The sequence below is a fragment of the Suncus etruscus genome, chromosome 13, assembly GCF_024139225.1.
Source record: "Suncus etruscus isolate mSunEtr1 chromosome 13, mSunEtr1.pri.cur, whole genome shotgun sequence".
NCBI lineage: Eukaryota > Metazoa > Chordata > Mammalia > Eulipotyphla > Soricidae > Suncus > Suncus etruscus.
In genome coordinates, this window is record NC_064860.1 from 89,408,417 (window position 1) to 89,427,826 (window position 19,410).

The 19,410-nt window shown below is 34.9% G+C and overlaps 1 protein-coding gene across 1 annotated transcript in view; it reads right to left on the bottom strand.

Moving 5' to 3' along the window:
• Positions 1-12,353: 12,353 nt before the first annotated feature.
• The window catches only part of CIP2A (cellular inhibitor of PP2A), a 42,661-nt gene continuing 35,604 nt past the window's right edge, over positions 12,354-19,410 (bottom strand). Inside the window, exons 17-21 of the mRNA XM_049785681.1 lie at positions 17,520-17,716; positions 15,395-15,508; positions 15,111-15,193; positions 13,635-13,774; positions 12,354-12,524 (exon numbers count right to left, since the gene is read on the bottom strand). Coding sequence (XP_049641638.1) covers positions 12,354-12,524; positions 13,635-13,774; positions 15,111-15,193; positions 15,395-15,508; positions 17,520-17,716 — 705 coding nt within the window. The remainder of the gene's footprint in view (positions 12,525-13,634; positions 13,775-15,110; positions 15,194-15,394; positions 15,509-17,519; positions 17,717-19,410) is intronic.

Consider the following 19,410-nt stretch of genomic DNA (forward strand, 5'->3'; position numbering starts at 1 on the left):
CAAGCAAGTTACATGTTCAAGGAAATACATGTGCTTGAAGAGCCAACTTAGAACACATTTTAAATACCCATATTTCAGGACCAGAGAGATAGTACAGGGATAAGGCACTTGCCTTCCTTGTGGGCTGTCCCCTGTTTGATACCCAACACTATATATGGTTCCCAGTGCACCCTCAGGAGTGAGCCCTGAACACAGAGCCAAAGGTAAACCCTAAGCATAGCCATACATGATCCAATCCCCTGCTCCTAAATAAATAGAATAAAACAAAACCCACACTTTAACACATATTGCCTGTATTCATATCTTTCCACCCAGCCTAGCCTGATTTCTTACTACTGCTACAGGTAGTATACATAATCTTTATTATTTTTATTTTAATTAAAGTATTATTTTATTAAATTTTATGAAAATCTAATGTGTCCATTGAAAGTCATGTGTTCATACTATATTTAGAACCTTGTTAAAGTTTAATTCTACCCTACACAATATAGTCATCCTGTCTTGTTTACCACCAATCAACTCTTGTTTTTGTTTCATTTTGTTCATTGGTTTTTCTCTAATAGACACATAGGAGTAAAACCATATACAGTTTGTGTTTTTTTCATTTAACGAATCTGCCTAATCATAAAAATTCCTAGATCTTTCCATTTTATAACAAATGCAGTATTCTTTTCTAGTGTTGAGTGTATTCCATTGTGTATATACACCCTCCTTGTATTTACTCATGCAATTTGATAGCACTAAAGTTGCTTCTAGTTCTTAACCTTTGTAAATAATTATACTATAATAAATACGGAAATACATGTCTTTGAATTAATTATGTTGATAGGAAAATACTAGAAAACATTCCTAAATTCAGGATTAGATAAAATATTAATATTACTGTATTTTTTAAATTTACTTTTTAGTTTTATTTTATTTTGGGGCTACATCTGGAAGTACTCAGGGCTTACTTAATGGTTCTGAGCTCAGGGATCACTCCTGGTGTGCTGAGGGGACAAGATGGGGTACCCAAGATGGAACCCACGTCAGCTGCATGCAATGCAAATGTCCTACTTGTTATATTATTTCTCTGGCCCCAGACAATGTATAGTTAGAATCATATATAGAGAAGACTTTTTCCATTTGGTCTCTTGTACTTAACAATAACAAGTTCAATCTACTTGATTTTTTTTTCATGGCTTGTTAGCTTATTTATTTAACTGCTGGGTTCATTATGTGCATGTAAAATCACATTTGTTAAATCACATTTGGTTGCTTAGAATTACATTTATCTTGTGTTGATAAGAGTTTTATAGGAGATATTAATCTGTAGCTTTCCTTGTAATATATATCTTATTTTGGTATTAGGAATTTGCCAGAGTTAAATAGAATGATGTCACCACTTCTATTTGTATCATTTAAGTATATTATAGGTTCATCTGTGATATTATCTTGGCCTAGTGCCTATGTTTGTAAGGTTAATAATTGCAAATAAAATTTAATAAGTATCAGCCTTATTTAAATGATCCATTTTTTCCTTGTATGGATTTTAGCATGTATCTTTGAAAGAAATTGGTGAATTTTCTATGATTTATCAATTTTATGAGCAGAGATGTTGATATTTTAAATTTTGTTGATATCAGTAGAGTTAATCACTTAGATTTAGTGTCTGGTCTCTAATGAAAAAAAATGCAGGTTGGAAAGATAAAGATTTTAAGGTACTAGTCTTGTGTTCAGCGACCTCTGAGCACATCCAGGGGTCACTCCTGAGCAGATTTAGTAATTGCACCTAAACACCACCAGTTTTGAGCTGCCCACCAAAAAGTTGCACTAAAATAAATGACTATAAGTCAATTCTTGATTTTTAAATCTACTTTATACCTGTGGGTCGTCTAAACATTTTTCACATCGCAAGGGTTCACAAATGGAAAAAGTTGATGATGTTCTGTTTGAGTAAACCTGTAACATCTTAGTCTCTTCTCTCCCTTGTTTTGGGGCTTGAAGGCTTGAAGGACTGAAGTTAGGTAAGCTCCTTCACCTAAAGTCTTAGAAAGCTTTCTTTCTTTCTTTGTTAGAAAGACATTTGTTATGAAAAATGCTCTGGGCTTATTTAAAAGGTTGCATTCTCTCTTTACATAAATAATCATGTGCATGTATGTTTCTCTCCACTTACCTATAAGAACTTTACCCTCTTTCCAGATGAAAACTCAGGGAAAAGTGAAAGGGCCCCCAGTTTATAACTCCCAAGCTAATTCAAACAGCCTCTGACAATCTGTTAGAGTTCCTACCATGCTTCAGATTGTTGATCTATAATTCTGTATATTCATGTTCTTCCTGAATTTGAGGGAGGAAAGATGGTACAGCACTATAACCTTAATTCTCTTAAGGGCATAAGACAAAATGATTTTTAGACTTGTTCAGTTTTTTGCTTACTGAGAGTGGAAGATATATATATATATATATATATATATATATATATGCCTTTTCCATGTTGTAACAGACAGAAGTCCCTCTATCTTTTGTTAGTAAGGTGTAAATATAAACCGTTCTCCACCAGCCCCTCATTCCCATAATGAGCTTTCCTGTAGCTAAAATTAAGGCAAAACTATTCCTCACAGAATAGGACAGACACTAAAGGACACACATTTGTAATAATTATTGAGCAACCTTACAAAGATACAGACCCTAAAATTATTAGATGATCGGGTATTAAATAACTCACCAAATACTTTTGAGAATGAGACATTTTGTAACTTGGATAGATTTACACTAGAATTCTGATTAGTCGTTTAAAGATAGCAGCAGTTTGAATTATGACTTCAATTTCTCTGGAAACAACCCAGATGCCCAACAAAAGATGATTGGCTAAAGAAACTGGTATATGTACACAATGGAATACTACGCAGCTGTCAGATAATGAAGTCATGAGATTTTTCTATAAATGAATGGACATGGAAACTATTATGCTGAGTGAAATAAGTCAGAGGGAGGAGATAGACAAAAAATATTCTCACTCATCTGTGGTACTTAAGAAAAATAAAAGACATCATTGTAATAATACACAGAGACAATAGAGATGAGGGCTGGAAGGACCAATCCTTGATATAAGCCATACCACAAAGAGTGATGAATTCAGTTAGAAGAATAACTACACTGACAACTATCATGACAATAGTAGTGGGTGAGAGAAATAGAGTTCCTGTCTCAAATACAGGCAGAGGGTAAGGGAGGAGGTAGATGGGGGGTATTCATGGTGGTATGTTACACTGGTGAAGGGGGTGTTTTTTTTTCTTTATAACTGAAACCCAACTACAAACGTGTTTGTAATCATGATGCTTAAATATATTAATTTTAAAAAAAAAACATGACATATACTTTTTTTTTTACTTTGGGACACATGGCCCTAAATATTTTTTATTGTATTTGATAAGCCAGCTTGTCCCTGTCAATGTGGCTGGTGTCCATGCTTCCCTGCTATTCTTCTGACCCTCGTATGGCTGGGGGCAGTGTGGTCAGCAAAACTGGGGCTCCAGCATCACAGTGCATAAAGATAAGCTGCCTGGCCCAAAGAAGATGAGTGCTTGGCAAGCACTAGCATTCCAGGACAGAGGCACCATGGAGGCTCTAAGCAGGAGACAATCAGGTGAAGGGAGTTGAATTTTGTACTAGAAGCAGCCAAGGTCTCATGTTAAGGGCCTCCCAGGATTTCTGGAAGTGTACATGTAGTCTTTTCACTCTTCTCCTCAGAAGGTGTGCTCTGTGTCCTAGGCTGTCATTGCCTGCACAAAAATTTGTTTCTACATTGGGTCACCAAGTAGCATGGTGCCTCCCTCACTTCCCCTGCAGCTGCAATCAACTCTATCCCCTCAATTTTTTTTTAACAATTTTTTTCCTTCTTTATTTGAACATCTTGATTACATAAATGATTGTGATTAGGTTTCAGTCATGTAAAGAACACCCCCCTTCACCAGTGCAACATTCCCACCACCAATGTCCCCAATCTCCCTCCATCCCACCCCACCCCCACCTGTACTCCAGACAGGCTTTCCAGTTCTCTCATTCATTCACTTGATTATGGTAGTTCTCTGTGTAGTTATTTCTATAGCTGTACTCACCACTCTTTGTGGTGAGCTTCATGAAGTGAGCTGGTGTTCCAGTCCTCCTATCCTCTCAATCTTGCAAAGGTGGTCTGGCCTATTTTCTGTCCTAGGACTTTAAATTCCTGGGTTAATTTCCCTGACCTCTTGTTTTCTATTGGTTTCCTTAAGGCCTCAGTGCTCTCCCTCCCCTCTCAGCTGATTCCCCAAAGTAAGAGGCTACTATGAAAAAAAAGTAATATCAATTAAAATTACGTAAAATTATGTAGTATGCAATTAAAAATACAATATGTAACCAAGGTGACTACATATGAACATGTGTAAATTTGTACTAACTCTCCAATAATGTGAAAATATTTCTAAACAGAAACATAAAACAGAGGATAGAAAATTTCTAAATTAAGTGGAAAAGTCAATGAAGCTATTACAAACATGTAATTTAAGTAGCCCAGATTTGTCACAAAAAAACAAGGCCTGAAGGCAGTGGTAGGATATAGTGACAAAAAACAATGAAATGCATGTGTCCCAGAGTACTTCAACCAGCTAGATTATATTCAAGTGTGGAGGAAGGATACACAGCTTCATGAATAAACAATCGTTGAAGAACTTTACAGATGCAAAAACTAAACTTAAAGGAATTGAAAGGTCAAATTAAAGGAGAGGCAGACCCAACAAACACACCAAACTCTGTCAGGGGCAGACTCAAGATGAGTCTGTATGGCTTGCTTCTTTCCCCACAGCACGAACTTTTCTTTTGTATGGCATGCATACGTGCCTAACCTTTTACAAAGGCATTTGCCCAGTTCCAAAGTCACAGGAAACAGCACAGATCCTGTTGTTTATTATGTTCTGAGAACTTGTGACAGTTGAATGCATCTATAGAAATTAAGTATGGAAACAGCTCTTTGTCCTGTCAAAAGTTATGAGAAATAGATGTTGGCTACAGAATGTATGAATAGGATGTACACAAATGTTCCAGGTTTGACCTAAGTTGACCTGTCTAAGTTGACCACAAAATGTTCTTGAGAAAATATCAAATTGTACTAAAGTCATCTATAATACAAAAGCTGTTCTTGTATTTCCCCTCTTCTCCCCCCTACTCTGCCGAGTATATAAGCCGGTTGTCTGCTTCAATAAATTTGGCCTTTGATCAGACTCTGTCTTGGGTTCCATTTCTCTCTCTTTATTTTTTAGGCTGGGACCCCCTCAAGTACCCACGAATTACTGAGTTCTGTGGGACAGGAAAAAAACTCCAAAGATGACACTAAATCCAATGTCATCTCAATGTCAATGGATTACATGCACCAATTACAACACAGAGTGGCAAAATGCTGAATCCAGCATTTTGATGCCTCCAAAAAACAAATCTGAATAGTCAGAGCTACATGAGCCAGTCCTTCCAGCCCATAATATGTTCACTACAAAGGTGGTGAGTGCAGTTAGAGAAATAGCTACACTGACAACTATGGTGACAATGTCAATGAAAGTAGAATGCCTGTCTTGTATACAGGCGGGGTCGGTGGGGGGGGGGGGTGGAAGGACACTGGTGATGGGAATGTTGCACTGGTAAAGAGGGATGTTACCTTTATGACTGAAACCCAACTGAAATCATATTTGTAATCAAGGTGCTTGAATAAAAATATTTAAATCAAACAAACAATAGAGTAAATATAGATTCAAAGTCTAATTGGAAAACAGTCATTCAAACAACTCCCTTAAAATGGCTAGAGTGGCCATATATAGATGACACAAAATGTAGTCTTTAAAAAGCTATAAAGGAGTGAGTGACCCTCCTAAGCCCACCCTCTTGAGACCACCACTTGGGCATGCCCACAATGAAATGATGGGGATCATTGGACAAGAGACTGTCCCAACAACCAACAAAATTTTGGAAACTGGGCAGAGGCTACCTCAAGCCTCAAAAGTTTAGGAGTTCTAAATCATGTAAACCTGCAACACATTAGTTCATTGCAACATGCCATCACAGGAAGTGCTGTCCTGGACATACTATGCCCAGATGATATCACTATAACATCAGGGCAATGTTCATATAAGTTACATTCAGGTATTAAAGGACCATTACTGCCAGGCACAACAGGTTTGTTATTAAGAAGAAGCTGTCTAACCAACAAATGCATTAATATTCATATGAATATTATAGATCCAGACTATATGGGAGAACTGATGATAGTCATAAAACTCTGCTCCAAGAAATAATAGAGGACACACGGAAATGGAAACACATACACTGCTCATGGATTGGCAGGATTAACATAATTAAAATGGCAATACTTCCCAAAGCATTTTACAAATTTAATGCGATCCCTCTAAAGATACCCATGATATTCTTCAAAGAAGTAGATCAATCACTTTTGAAATTCATTTGAAACAATAAACACCCTAGAATTGCTAAAGCAATCATTGGGAAAAAGAATATGGGAGGCATTACGTTCCCCAACTTTAAAATTTACTACAAAGCGATAGCTATCAAAACAGCATGGTATTGGAATAAAGACAGGCCCTCAGATCAGTGGAATAGGCTTGAATAAAAAGAATGTTCCCCAGGCACACAACCACCTAGATTTTGATAAAGGAGCAAGAAATTTTAAATGGAGCAAAGAAAGCCTCTTCAACAAGTGGTGTTGGCACAATTGGCTAGCCACTTGCAAAAAATTGAACTTAGACCCTCAGCTAACACCATGTATGAAGGTAAAATCCAAATGGATTAAAGACCTCGATATCTGTAGTAATTTTTTCATTTATAATTTGGTTTGTTTCTCTCCCTTTCTTTGTGAGTCTTGCTAGTGGTTTATCAATGCTTTCTTTTCTCAAAAAACAAACTAACTCTTGCTTTCTTTGATCTTTTGGATTTTTTGTATTTCCAATTCATTAATTTGTACTCTAAGCTTTATTATTCCCTTCCATCTGCCTATTTTTGGTTCATTTTGTTGATCACATTCTGATTTTTTAAGTGATGCCATTAAATTATGTGTGGAGGCCCCTTCTTCCTTTCTGATGAATGTTGCAAACCTATAAATGCTCCTCTTAGTATCACTTTTGTTGTGTCCTACAAATTTAGATAATTTGTGTCTTAGCACTCATTTTGCTTCCAGGAATCTTTTCATTACCTCTTTGACTTAGTCTCTTAAGAATTGATTGTTCAGTTTAATTTCCAGGTGGCAAAATTTTTCCTGTGTCTGTTTGTAATTCACTTCTCATTTCAGTGCATTATGGTTTGAGTAGGTAGTTCATACAATCTTTTATCTTTACTCTATGGAGGTATGTCTTATGGCCCAGCATGTGGTCTATTCTGTAGAATATTCCATGTGCACTTTTGGAAAATAACAAATGTGCAAGCACAATAGTGTCCTAACAAAAAAGGATCATAACTAAATCTTAGTGCACATCCTTAAGAGGACATTTTCAATATTTCTTCAAGAACAGTAAAATGAAGTGAAAATGCTTGCTTTGCATGCTGACAACCTAGATTCAATTTTTAACACCACATATGGTTCCCTGATCAGAGCCAGGACTAACCCTGAACTCCACCAGGTATGCTTCCCAAACAAAAACAAAGGAAAAAGAAAAATTCCTAAAATTGTCTATAAACATTTTTTCTGTGGTGCCTTGGTTTGAATTCAGGGCCTCAACACATGCAAGTCTAGTTTTCCACCACTAAACTATTGACCCATAACATACATAATTTTAAATTACACATCAGGTTTGATTATGCAGTCTTGTTTTTGTAAAAGAATATAAAGCTTCAATATCTCTTTAAATACAATCCTCTAATATACTATGACTAACTTGGATTTAATACAAATTAACTCATTCAATACTATTCTTTATTTGTAAAAGAAAAACCTAATCAAATATGAGCAGCTTTGTCTTTCTAGAGATAATAGACCTTTTTATTTGAAGCTTGACAATATCAAGGGTACTTCGAATACATTTGTATCTCTTGGCTCTTTGAGATAAGTGAGATGAAATGCAACTCTTGGAATAACAGTTCAGATAATGTAACAAAGAACATGAGTTACTATTAAATCTGCCAAATGCTTAGCTACTTGTGGCAGTTTTTAAAAATATAAAAAAAATCCATTTTTAAAAACGTTTGAAATTGTAGCCCAACATAAAATATGTGATGATACATGGACCAATAAAGTTTTAAGATTCTATCTATATTTTATATTAAGTAGTATCATATTAAAGTGCAGATTTTCTTAAACTAAAACTAGTTTAAGAGTAACTGGTAGCAAAGGAAGAACATTAATAAATAAAATAGCACAAAAATGTTGAAATGGTCGTTTAAATATAAAATCTACAGTGACGGCTCAAGCTTGCTTAAAATACTTTAAAAAAACACACATCTAATACACCACAAATACAAGCTACCTTTTTAATTTGACAGAGAAACAAAAATGATTTTATCTCAAAGACATACAAATGGCCAAAAGGCACATGAAAAAATGCTCCACATCACTAATCATCAGAGAGATGCAAATCAAAACAACAAAGAGGTACCATCTCATGCCACATCACAAAGAACAAGAACAAACAGAGCTGGCGGGGATGTGGCAAGAAAGGATCTTAGATTCAGTGCTGGTGAGAATGCTGTCTAGTCCAGCCTTTATGGAAAACAAAATGGAGATTCCTCAAAAAATTGGAAATTAAACTTCCATATGACCCAGCTATACCACTCATAGGTATATACCCAAGGAACGCAAATATACAATTCAAAAATCCCTTCCTCACACCTATATTCATTGCAGCCTATTTAAAATAGACAGATTCTGGAAACAACCAAGATGCCCTTCAACAGATGAATGACTAAAGAAACTATGGTACATATACACAATGGAATATTAGGCAGCTGTCAGGAGAAATGAAGTCATGAAATTTTCCTTATCATGGATGTACATGGAATCTATTATGCTGAATGAAATAAGTCAGAGGGAAAGAGGTAGACACAGAATAGTCTCACTCATCTATGGGGAGTGAGAAAAATTTAAGAAAAAATAAAGACCTTATTGTAGTAATGCCCAGAGACAATAGAGATGAGAGTCAGAAGGGCTGGCTTACCATGTGAAGCTCACCACAAAAAGTGGTAAGTGCAGTTAGGGAAATAACTACACTAATAATTATCATGACAATGTTAACGAGTGAAAGAATTAGAATGCCTGTCTCGAGTACAGGCAGGGGTGGAGGAGGTGGGGGGCAATGGGTGTGGGAATGTTGCACTTTCGAGGGGTGTGTGTTAGGTTTATGACTGAAACTGAACTACAATCATGCTTGTAATCATAGTGCTTAAATATTTTATGAAATAATTTTTAAATTATTGAAAAAAATTTACTAATAAGTATAGGAAAATATATTACACACAGAAGTTTCTATATAAGACAGTCTAGGAAAATATAAGTGAATGGTAACAGCTTTAAAACAAGTATATTTATTTTCTAATCTCCAGAGAAAACAAATTAAATAATTTTAAAGTCTAAAATTGGTTGTTTAATATAAAATCTCATTTTATATAAATGCATACTTATAAGAATAGACTAAGTTCTTTATTTAAGCCCCATAGTTAATATTGTGCTTCATTTACTTTTTTTTTTTTTTTTTGGTTTTTGGGCCACACCCAGCAGTGCTCAGGGGTTACTCCTGGCTGTCTGCTCAGAAATAGCTCCTGGCAGGCACGGGGGACCATATGGGACACCGGGATTCGAACCAACCACCTTTGGTCCTGGATCGGCTGCTTGCAAGGCAAACGCCACTGTGCTATCTCTCCGGGCCCTTCATTTACTTTTTTTTTTTTTTTTTGGTTTTTTGGGCCACACCCGGTAATGCTCAGGGGTTACTCCTGGCTATGTGCTCAGAAGTTGCTCCTGGCTTGGGGGACCATATGGGACACCGGGGGATCGAACCGCGGTCCGTCCAAGGCTAGCGCAGGCAAGGCAGGCACCTTACCTTTAGCGCCACCGCCCGGCCCCTCATTTACTTTTTATAGAAATTTTTGTTCTGCATTTTACAAAGCATTTTGCATTTACAAAGCATTTTGTCTGTAAATTTTAATTAGTTACAATTGAGTAAAAAAAGATAATTCTCCAGTTATACTAGTTATATTTTAAGTGTTCAACAGCCAAATGTGCCTGTCTAAAGGCTGTGATAATGGACAGGATAAAGAACCTCACTAATATTTTTCCTGGACAGTATAATTTTGAGACTGTCAACATTCTAAATGGTTTGACTTCCTCTAAATCTTTTGCTTCATTTACATTTTGGGGGGCCACACCCAGTGACGCACAGGCGTTACTCCTGGCTATGAACTCAGAAATTGCTCCTGACTTGGGGGACCATATGGGATGCTGGGGGATTGAACCGCGGTCTGTCCTAGGCTAGCACTGGCAAGACAGAGACACCTTACTGTTCCACGCCACCGCTCTGGCCCCTGCTTCATTTACTTTTGATATTTTATTTTATTTTTAATTTTTTTAAATAAGTTCATTATTTAAGCCCCATAGTTAACACTGTGCTTCATTTACTTTTTATAGAAATTTTTGTTCTGCATTTTACAAAGCATTTTGCACTTATAAAGCATTTTGTCTGTAAATTAAAGCCATTTAAAATTTAAATGCAATTGCAAGAGAAATGGCACTGTGTTATTCTGCACAATATTCTAAAAAAATACACAGGTTTGGAGAGGTTGTACAGCAGGTAAGGCACTTAATTTGCCTGTGATGACCAACCTTAGTTCCCAGTAATGATTCTGGTCTCCAGAGACCCAACAAGAATGATCCCTGAGCATAGAGCTAGGAGTAAGTCTTGAGTACCACCAGATGTGGCCCAGAAAGAAAAAAATCAAAAACATTTGTAGAAAAGTACAAAATACATATGCATACATATTAGTTTGATAAGATTTAATGTAAAAGCAAAGTATAAAAATGTTTAATTTCTAAACATAAGTTTAGATATTCACTACAGCTGAATGAATAGAAATCTAAGTTCACTTAAGTTAAATATAGTGAAGATCAAAGCGGTATTAATGGCTGTAATAATAAAGAAATAAAGAACCAAAATATGGATATAAAATGTACATATAATACTTAAGACATTTGATTCAAATGAAAAGTACTGAAAATTCTCATATGACAAAGAAATACATAGGACTATTTGACCTATGCTTTAAAATAAATATCCTGGGCTAGAGAGATAATTCAACTGGCTAGAGAGATAATTCAACACAATTTTCATGCAGGGGCCTGGGCTTGATCCTAATATTGACATGTTTCCCAGAGAAAGGATCTGTGAATAGATTCTGAACACTTGGATATGGCCCTGTCCCCGAAACAAAACAGACAATAAAAATTAAATGACTCACTTTAAATCAAAGAAAATAAAACATTTCAAATCAAAATATTAATTTCTGAAGACACAATGAAAATATGTAATTTGTCCTATTGAAATCATAAGAAATTAAAAATTGATTATAAATTATATATGTGGGCCAATATTTAAAATCTACTTAAAAATAAACAAATTACATTTTATATATAACTACAAACCATTAAGTTTTTACAGTTAACCCATCACTATTTTTTATTTTTAATACATTATTTTTGTAACTTCATTGAATTATTTTTCAAAGTCACTACTTACATCATATAGTTTATAAGATACCAAATATCTTACTCTTAATAAGATATTTAAAATTTTTCTAAATTTACTGATTTCTCTGTGTGTGCTACTTTAGGAAAAATCTTTACTGGCAACATTTTGCCTTCATTTAAAAAATTATTGATTCTATTTTCAATTAATCATCTTAAGTACTTTATATCATATATACATAACAGATTAATAAAAACAGAAGAGAATATAAAACTACTAAGGAAAAACTTTAGAAAAACTAGCAGATTTTGAAATTATTTTTATGAAAAATTTACGAAAAATTTTTTTTGTCTGTGGTACAAAGTATTATTAAATCCGGACCACACATGAAAAAAAGTAAGTGCACTATACAACTGAATCACTTACAAAGTCCCAAGAATAGTATTTTAATTAAGAGAAGAAAAATATAGAACAAAAAATGAACTTTACCATTAAATGGGAAATAAAAGTTTAAGACCAAGTGAAAACATGTATCAGATTAGGTTCTTTACAAATTAGATGATAGATAATTTGCTATTGTTTTTGAGTCACATATTAGTTTCCTGCCCCATCTTCTCCAATAGAGTAAATAAACCAAGTATCATTAAATTAGAGACTACAAAAAAGCAATATCTATATACTGAGATTCACAGTTTCTGGATTTATTTTTCCACCACTCAAACTGTGAATCATGGCTATCATATGAGAATGCTTGTTCAACTCCTCTTGCTGAAGTTTCACCACCGATTCTTTCTCTTCCAAACGACCTTCTAACTGTGCCTTCTGAACCTCCAAGGAAGAAGCCTAAGAAATTGGAGAGGGAAGTAAAGAAAGAATAAATTGAGGGAAAAAAGAACTTCAACATGCTAGTATGTTTTCTTTCAGACATTAAAACATATCCTTACTTTTTTATTTGAAACAGTTATATTTCAGATGACACATTAAAATATGTTCACAATTTAAATTATATGGTATGCTTTAAAGTTGATGTTAGCAACTAACATTTTGTACAAAATACTAAATATTACTATTTATAATTACTAGCAAAGCCAACCACACTAAACCATAACTAGAAAATCTGTAAACATAGCATTCAATTTTGTGCCTTTTCTGACATTATGTTCTGTGGTAGTTCAAGTTGCATTTAACCTTGGTCTTAACTTGGTTTTATCTAATCTTGTATTAGATGTAAATGAAACCGCTATCCATAGCTACCAGTAAAGAAATGCAATCATGTTGACATACTTTTCCAGTGAGCTATCTAACTGACATTGAACAAATATAATCCAAGACGCGGTTTCATTTATTTTTAAAGTTAGAACTTAGAAAATGTTTCAAAGAGTTTTGCGTTACAAAGCTCTAAATAAGAGAACTATTATTATTATTATTATTATTATTATTGTTATTATCCATTCTTATAAGCAGAATTAACTATTCATATATATATATATATGATAATAAGAACTAATAATCCCTTTATGTACTTTTTTTTTTTTTTTTTTTTGGGTCACAGCCAGTAGTGCTCAGGGCTTACTCCTGGCTCTACATTCAGAGATCCTCTAGGGTTCGGGTATCATATGGGCTGCTCAGAATCAAACCCAGTTTGGCTGAATGCAAGGCACGTATCCAACCTGTTATACTCTCTCTAGCTCTCCTGTCGGCATTTTCCCCCATTTTTACAGTATTCTTAAAGTACTACAGTATTTTTCAGTATTTTTCCCTTTGTGCAGCGTTTTTACACAGTATATATTTAAAACACGTTTAATGATTTTAAGATATATAGGATTTTACATTGTGTCTTCACAATATTAAATCATCTTGAGATTCTCTGTCTTCTACAAAAGCTACCAAACAGATTGTAAATTTACCTGACTTGACCATTTTCCTGAAAATGTATTTCACAGCATAGATTACCTTTATGCTCAGATCTTTTCTCATCTGTTCTGTTCTGTTTAATTCTTTCCGAAGGCTATCAATGGCTTCTTCTTTATCTACTGTTTCTCTTTGTAAAACTTTAATGTTTTCTTCTTGTACTTTTGTTTTCTGTTGCAAGTCTTAAAGCAAACAACATATAAAGGTTTAGGAGTTTTACACTGACATTACTTTGAAATGCTTTAGAAATTCTTTTTTGATTTTGTTATGGGGCCACATCTGAAGATCTTCAGGGAGTAATCCTGGCTCTGCACTCAAGAATTAGTTACTATCATAACAAAGTGAATGAATGAGGGAAGTAGAAAGCCTGTCTAGAGTACAGGTGGGGAGGATGGAGATTTGGGACATTGGTGATGGGAATGTTGCACTGGTGAAAGGGGTGTTCTTTACATGACTGAAACCCAACTACAATCATGTTTGTAATCAAGGTGTTTAAATAAAGATATTAATTAAAAAAAAAGAAAATCCAACAAGAAAAAAAAAAGAATTAATTCCGTAGGCACTTGGCAGACCATATGGGATTGAACCTGGGTAAATTGCATGCAAGGCAAGCACCTCCCTACCCATTATACTATTTTTCCAGACCACAGAATTAACAATTCTTAAAAAAGGATAATAAGGAAGAACTACCTTGCTAGAGAGATCTAAAAACAGTATTCTTCCCCATTGCCAGTATTCTATAGAAAACAACAAAGCTCCACACTTTCCTTTCTGCTGTTCTATCTACAATAAATAGCAACCAGAAGGAGAATCCTTAGTTTGGGAATTTAGAAAAGGGAGAAAGAATTATGAAAAATCATACAGATGAATAGCTACATTCAAAGGTAAATGAGCTAGAACAAAAATGTTTTTGTGGATTATTTTCAGAGGTATCATAAAGAAGCTAGTAACTAAAAGTTACCTAGCACTGCCACCTGCTGTTATGTTTCTTTAATTTTTAAAACACTTTATCACGAGCAGTAATTTCCTACAACCTCCAGATTGCAAACAAAAAGCATTTTCCCAATCTGATATTAAAGGTGAGATGCAATAACTTGTACACCAATACCATAAATGTTACACTATTGGAACTGCTACATAAACTATAAAAAAATCATAAAAGCTACATTATCGTTAATTGCTCATAACTTGCAAAATTACAAGGTTAATTAATGATTAACAGGATCTTAAAATATGAAGGGGATATAATGACTGGAGAAGCAAAAATAAAGAAAAAGCAAAATAAAAACTGGTTATGCCCTTGCCTCAAATATTAGATGAGCCATATTTCCAGGACCACCCACAAACCCCAAAGGGGATCCCTAGCAGGGCATTTCACTGTCTGGACTATTGGGTTAACTTTTTCCCAGCACTTTTTCCTACCACCCTCTTCCACCTGCTTGCTCAATATTCTGAATAAAATGTGAGTGGTTACAGGTTTAAAAAAAAAAAAAGTGAAAACAGAATTGTTAAACTTACTTGCGAGTTTACATTCTCTGTCTAATAGTTGATTCTGAACCTCTTTTCTCTGTTCTTCTTTCTCTATTAACTGGGCAATAGTTCTGAAATCATTGTAAAAAGGAGGAAAACATAAACGGTGTCATTTCTCAGCACCACAAAATTGCAACAGTAATCACTCTTAAACGTTGCAAGTTCTACATCCTATCCCTAAAGCTGGTTATGTTAGTTTTATCTGTAAAGAATGTTCACTAGTATAAATTGTTTTTCACAATTTCAAAGTAATGGTAGTAAGAGATTTTTACTTTTCATTCTGTTGCTTGAGCGACTCATTCAACTTTTTCACTGTCTCAATTTGTTTATGCAGTGAATCACATGTGATCTGTAAATCTTTATTCTTCTTTTCAGCAGTTTCATTCCTGGAAAGACAAGATACGTTGATATCTTTATGAAGAAAAACATTTAATGGAGAAAAGTGTTTTCTTTCAGCAGACTGCATACACTGAAAATAAGGACGTTGAACAAGAATAATATTTTTTTGTCTAGAAGACATGTAAGATAAATCTAGCCAATTAAAGGAGTGAAAGATAATATAAAATAGAAATTGGACAGCATGACCATGCTTTAAAAATCTTTTATTTTAAGTTTTTGAGCCACATCTCGTAGGGCTTAGAGGTCATTCCTGGTTCTGTGTTCAGGAGTAAGCCCTATGTAGTAGTGACTTGCAGTTATGCTCAGGGCTTACCATGGATTTGGAGATTCAATACCTAACCTTCTATTTTTTTGATATAGTGCTTTATTTTACAGCTCCCATTGCATTACCTGTTTGTTATAAAATATATACAGCTGTCCTTTTATTTTACTCCAGGAAACTGTAAAAAAGCGGGGCCTTTAACGAATAAACTTAAGTCTGTCATCATTAGTCTATTGAACACAATGTAGTTTAATTAAACCATGAAATAAAGTTGTAGAAAACTCTAGATTTCTCATATTTTTTTTAAAAAAAAGATCTAATAATCCTGCTTATTTTACTTGTCAACAGAATTATATCTAAAGCAGAATATTGGCATATAAGCTAATAAACATAAAATGCTTTTTGGACAGCGGAGATACCTCAAAGACTAAGCATGCTATTTCAAACAGTCAGACTTGGAAAAAGTTCTTGGGGGAAAAGGTCATCTTTGGCAATTTTCTGTCTCTGCACTCAGGGACCATTCTTGGCATGCTTAAGGGACTTATGGGGGGTTAAAGGGGATCAAACCTGGGTTGGCAGTGTGCTAGGCAAATGCTCTATCCACTGTACTATAACTATGAAGCTCCTTTAAGCCTACTTTAAATTAGAAATTGCAACAAGAAATAAGTTAACCAAGATGTTTCTATTTTCACTGTTTTTTTTTTGTCTTTTCAGCAGTTATAAAAGTAAAGGAAAATCTCATTCTATATTAGTGGATATATAAGAAACAATATTTTAGGATACATGCTTGGTAAAATTTATCAAAATAATCATATAATTTTTACCATAGCAATTCACTTATCTATAGATATGGTCATTCAGAAATAAAATAAATTGTGCTCAAAAACGTAAGCAGAAAATACTGATAAAATTAAGAGATAAGATAAATACTAACATCCATTTTTTTTTGGGGGGGGCGCACCTGGCTACGTTCAGAAAGAGCTATTGGCAGGCTCAGGGAACCATATGGAATGCTGGAAATTAAATCCGGGTAGGCCTTGTACAAGGCAAATGCCCTACCACTATGCTATCGCTCTGGCCCCATAAAAACCATGTTTCTAAGAATTAGATTTAATTATATGAAATTGTTAATATCCAACCATTTTATCTTCAGAAACAATGAGGTTCAACCTAATCGATTTAATTGTGCCAAATCAGTTATTTCAATAATTATTTATAAGTACATAATTATGTATAAAACCTTTTAAGCCCTATGAATCTGTCAGTTAATGTACTGAACTTTCCTTAATATTAACATCCTAGACAATCCATGACTCTAGAAATAAATAAAAGTTGTTGCCTGAGAAATAGTACAGTGGGTTAGACACTTATCTTACACATAACTGACCAAAGATCAATCTCCCTGTCATCTCATATGGTCCCCAAGTCCTTCCAGGAGAGATTCCTAAATGTAGAGTCAGGAATAAACCATGAGCACCATCAGGTATGACCCCCTCCCCCTCCCAAAACCAAACCAAAACAAAAATAATAGTATATTAAATTGGGAAGAAAACAGAAACTTATTTTTATTTTTAACTTTGACAATGAATAAGTGACACTTTATTTATGACTAAAGCTTTTTGCTGATCTTCTATTGGTATGAATGCTTAGGAAAGTATTTTAGGGTCAGAGAAAAGACCTCTAGATTTCCCTCTAGATTATAACTGTACATAGAAAGCTTAACTTTATTAAATTACCTCTGAAGAAGTTCCATGTAGGATTTTGTCAATATCTCATGTTCTTGAGCCACAGATTCCAACTTCCTATTATGTTGAAAGAGTTGTTCTATATCACTCTGAGCTCTTTCTGATTCAACTTGCTGAGACTTCAGCAACATACCAAGTTCTTCATTTTTCCTCTCAACATCTCTCAACATACTGGCAAGCGTTCGTGCCTAAGAGAAATGGAATATAGGTTTTCTCACTTTCATCTATATAATATGTTCACGTTTTTATACCTTAAAAATTTTACAAGTATCTAACAGGTTTGCATCAATTGGATTACTTAAGTATATTGGTTATCTATACCTATTATTCAACTACTTCCAACAAATTTGACAGTTCAAGTTTTTATTAATTATGTTTTATTCAATCGATTACCCTGATGAAAACAAAATTTTTTTTTTCGCTTTTTGGCCCACCCCCAGTGACACTCAGGGGTTACTCTTGGGTAGGCGCTCAGAAATTGCTCCTAGCTTGAGGGACCATATGAGATACTGGGGGATCGAACTGCGGTCTGTTCTAAGTTAGCGCGTGCAAGGCAAATGCCCTACTGCTTGCGCCACTGCTCCAGCCCCTGATGAAAACAATCTTAATAGGACCAGATTCATCTAGTTTATTTATCTATTTCTAATAGGTTCACAAAAATAAACAAAACTGTAATAACATGAAGGTAGCTCTATAGGACATAATTAAAATGGTATGACTACTTAAGAGCTAGCTTAAGGGGTTTCAGTGCATTCTTTACATGAAGGTCTGAAATCAAGCCACACCCAGTGAGTTTTTGTAAAAGGTTGATATCACTGACCCTACTTTGGGAAAAAGAGGCAGATCCCTTCACTTCTGGCTGGTCCCAGTAGCCTTCAACCTTCCCTCAGCAATTTTCAGGGGTTCTAACTACAGTGTCACTCTCAACACAGCAAGAACATAAGAAAACTAATGGAGAAAAAGAGGTAAAATTCCACCAAGTTTGGGCCCGGAGAGATAGCACAGTGGCGTTTGCCTTGCAAGCAACCGATCCAGGAACAAAGGTGGTTGGTTCGAATCCCGATGTCCCATATGTTCCCCCGTGCCTGCCAGGAGCTATTTCTGAGCAGACAGCCAGGAGTAACCCTAAGCACTGCTGGGTGTGGCCCAAAAACAAACAAACAAAAAAAATCCACTAAGTTTAATGAGCAACAACAATGTTGCAGGAGAAACAAACACCAACTAGCTAAGTAAATCCTCAATAACTTTAGTGAAATTATAATTTGCAAGGATATTTAATAAACTCAAAGAAACAATGATACAGGGAATTAGCAAAGCACAGGAAATTATGAGTAGGAATGAAAAGTTACAATCAGAAATTACAGAAATGAAGAGTATGATAGGTGATATAAATAACTCTCAGTAGAAGGATGGAGCCATAATACAGAAGGTAGGCACTTGCCTTGCACATGGCTGACTAGGATTCGATCCCTAGTACCCCATTTGGTCCTCTGAAACCATCAGGAATGATTCTTGCGTAGAGTCAGTAGTAACCCCTGAGCACCGCAGGGTGTGACCTCTAATATCCCACCATAAAAAGAAAAAAAACATAAAACCACCCTCAAAAGCAAAAATCAACAACACATAAAAAATCAACTTAGTATATAATCTTGTAATAGCAGAGTTACAACATCCCAGCAAAAGATTAAACTCCAAGATGAGAAGGAAAAATTTCTAGAAAACAGAAGGTGGGAAATAGTCCAAAAAGAAATGAACAGCATACTGAAAAACTATGGGATGAACTCAAGAGGAACAATATAAGAATTATCGAAGTGTCTGAAGAGTAGAAAGACAAATGTGATGAATAAACATTATTATCTATAAGAATTTCCCAGAGTTGAGG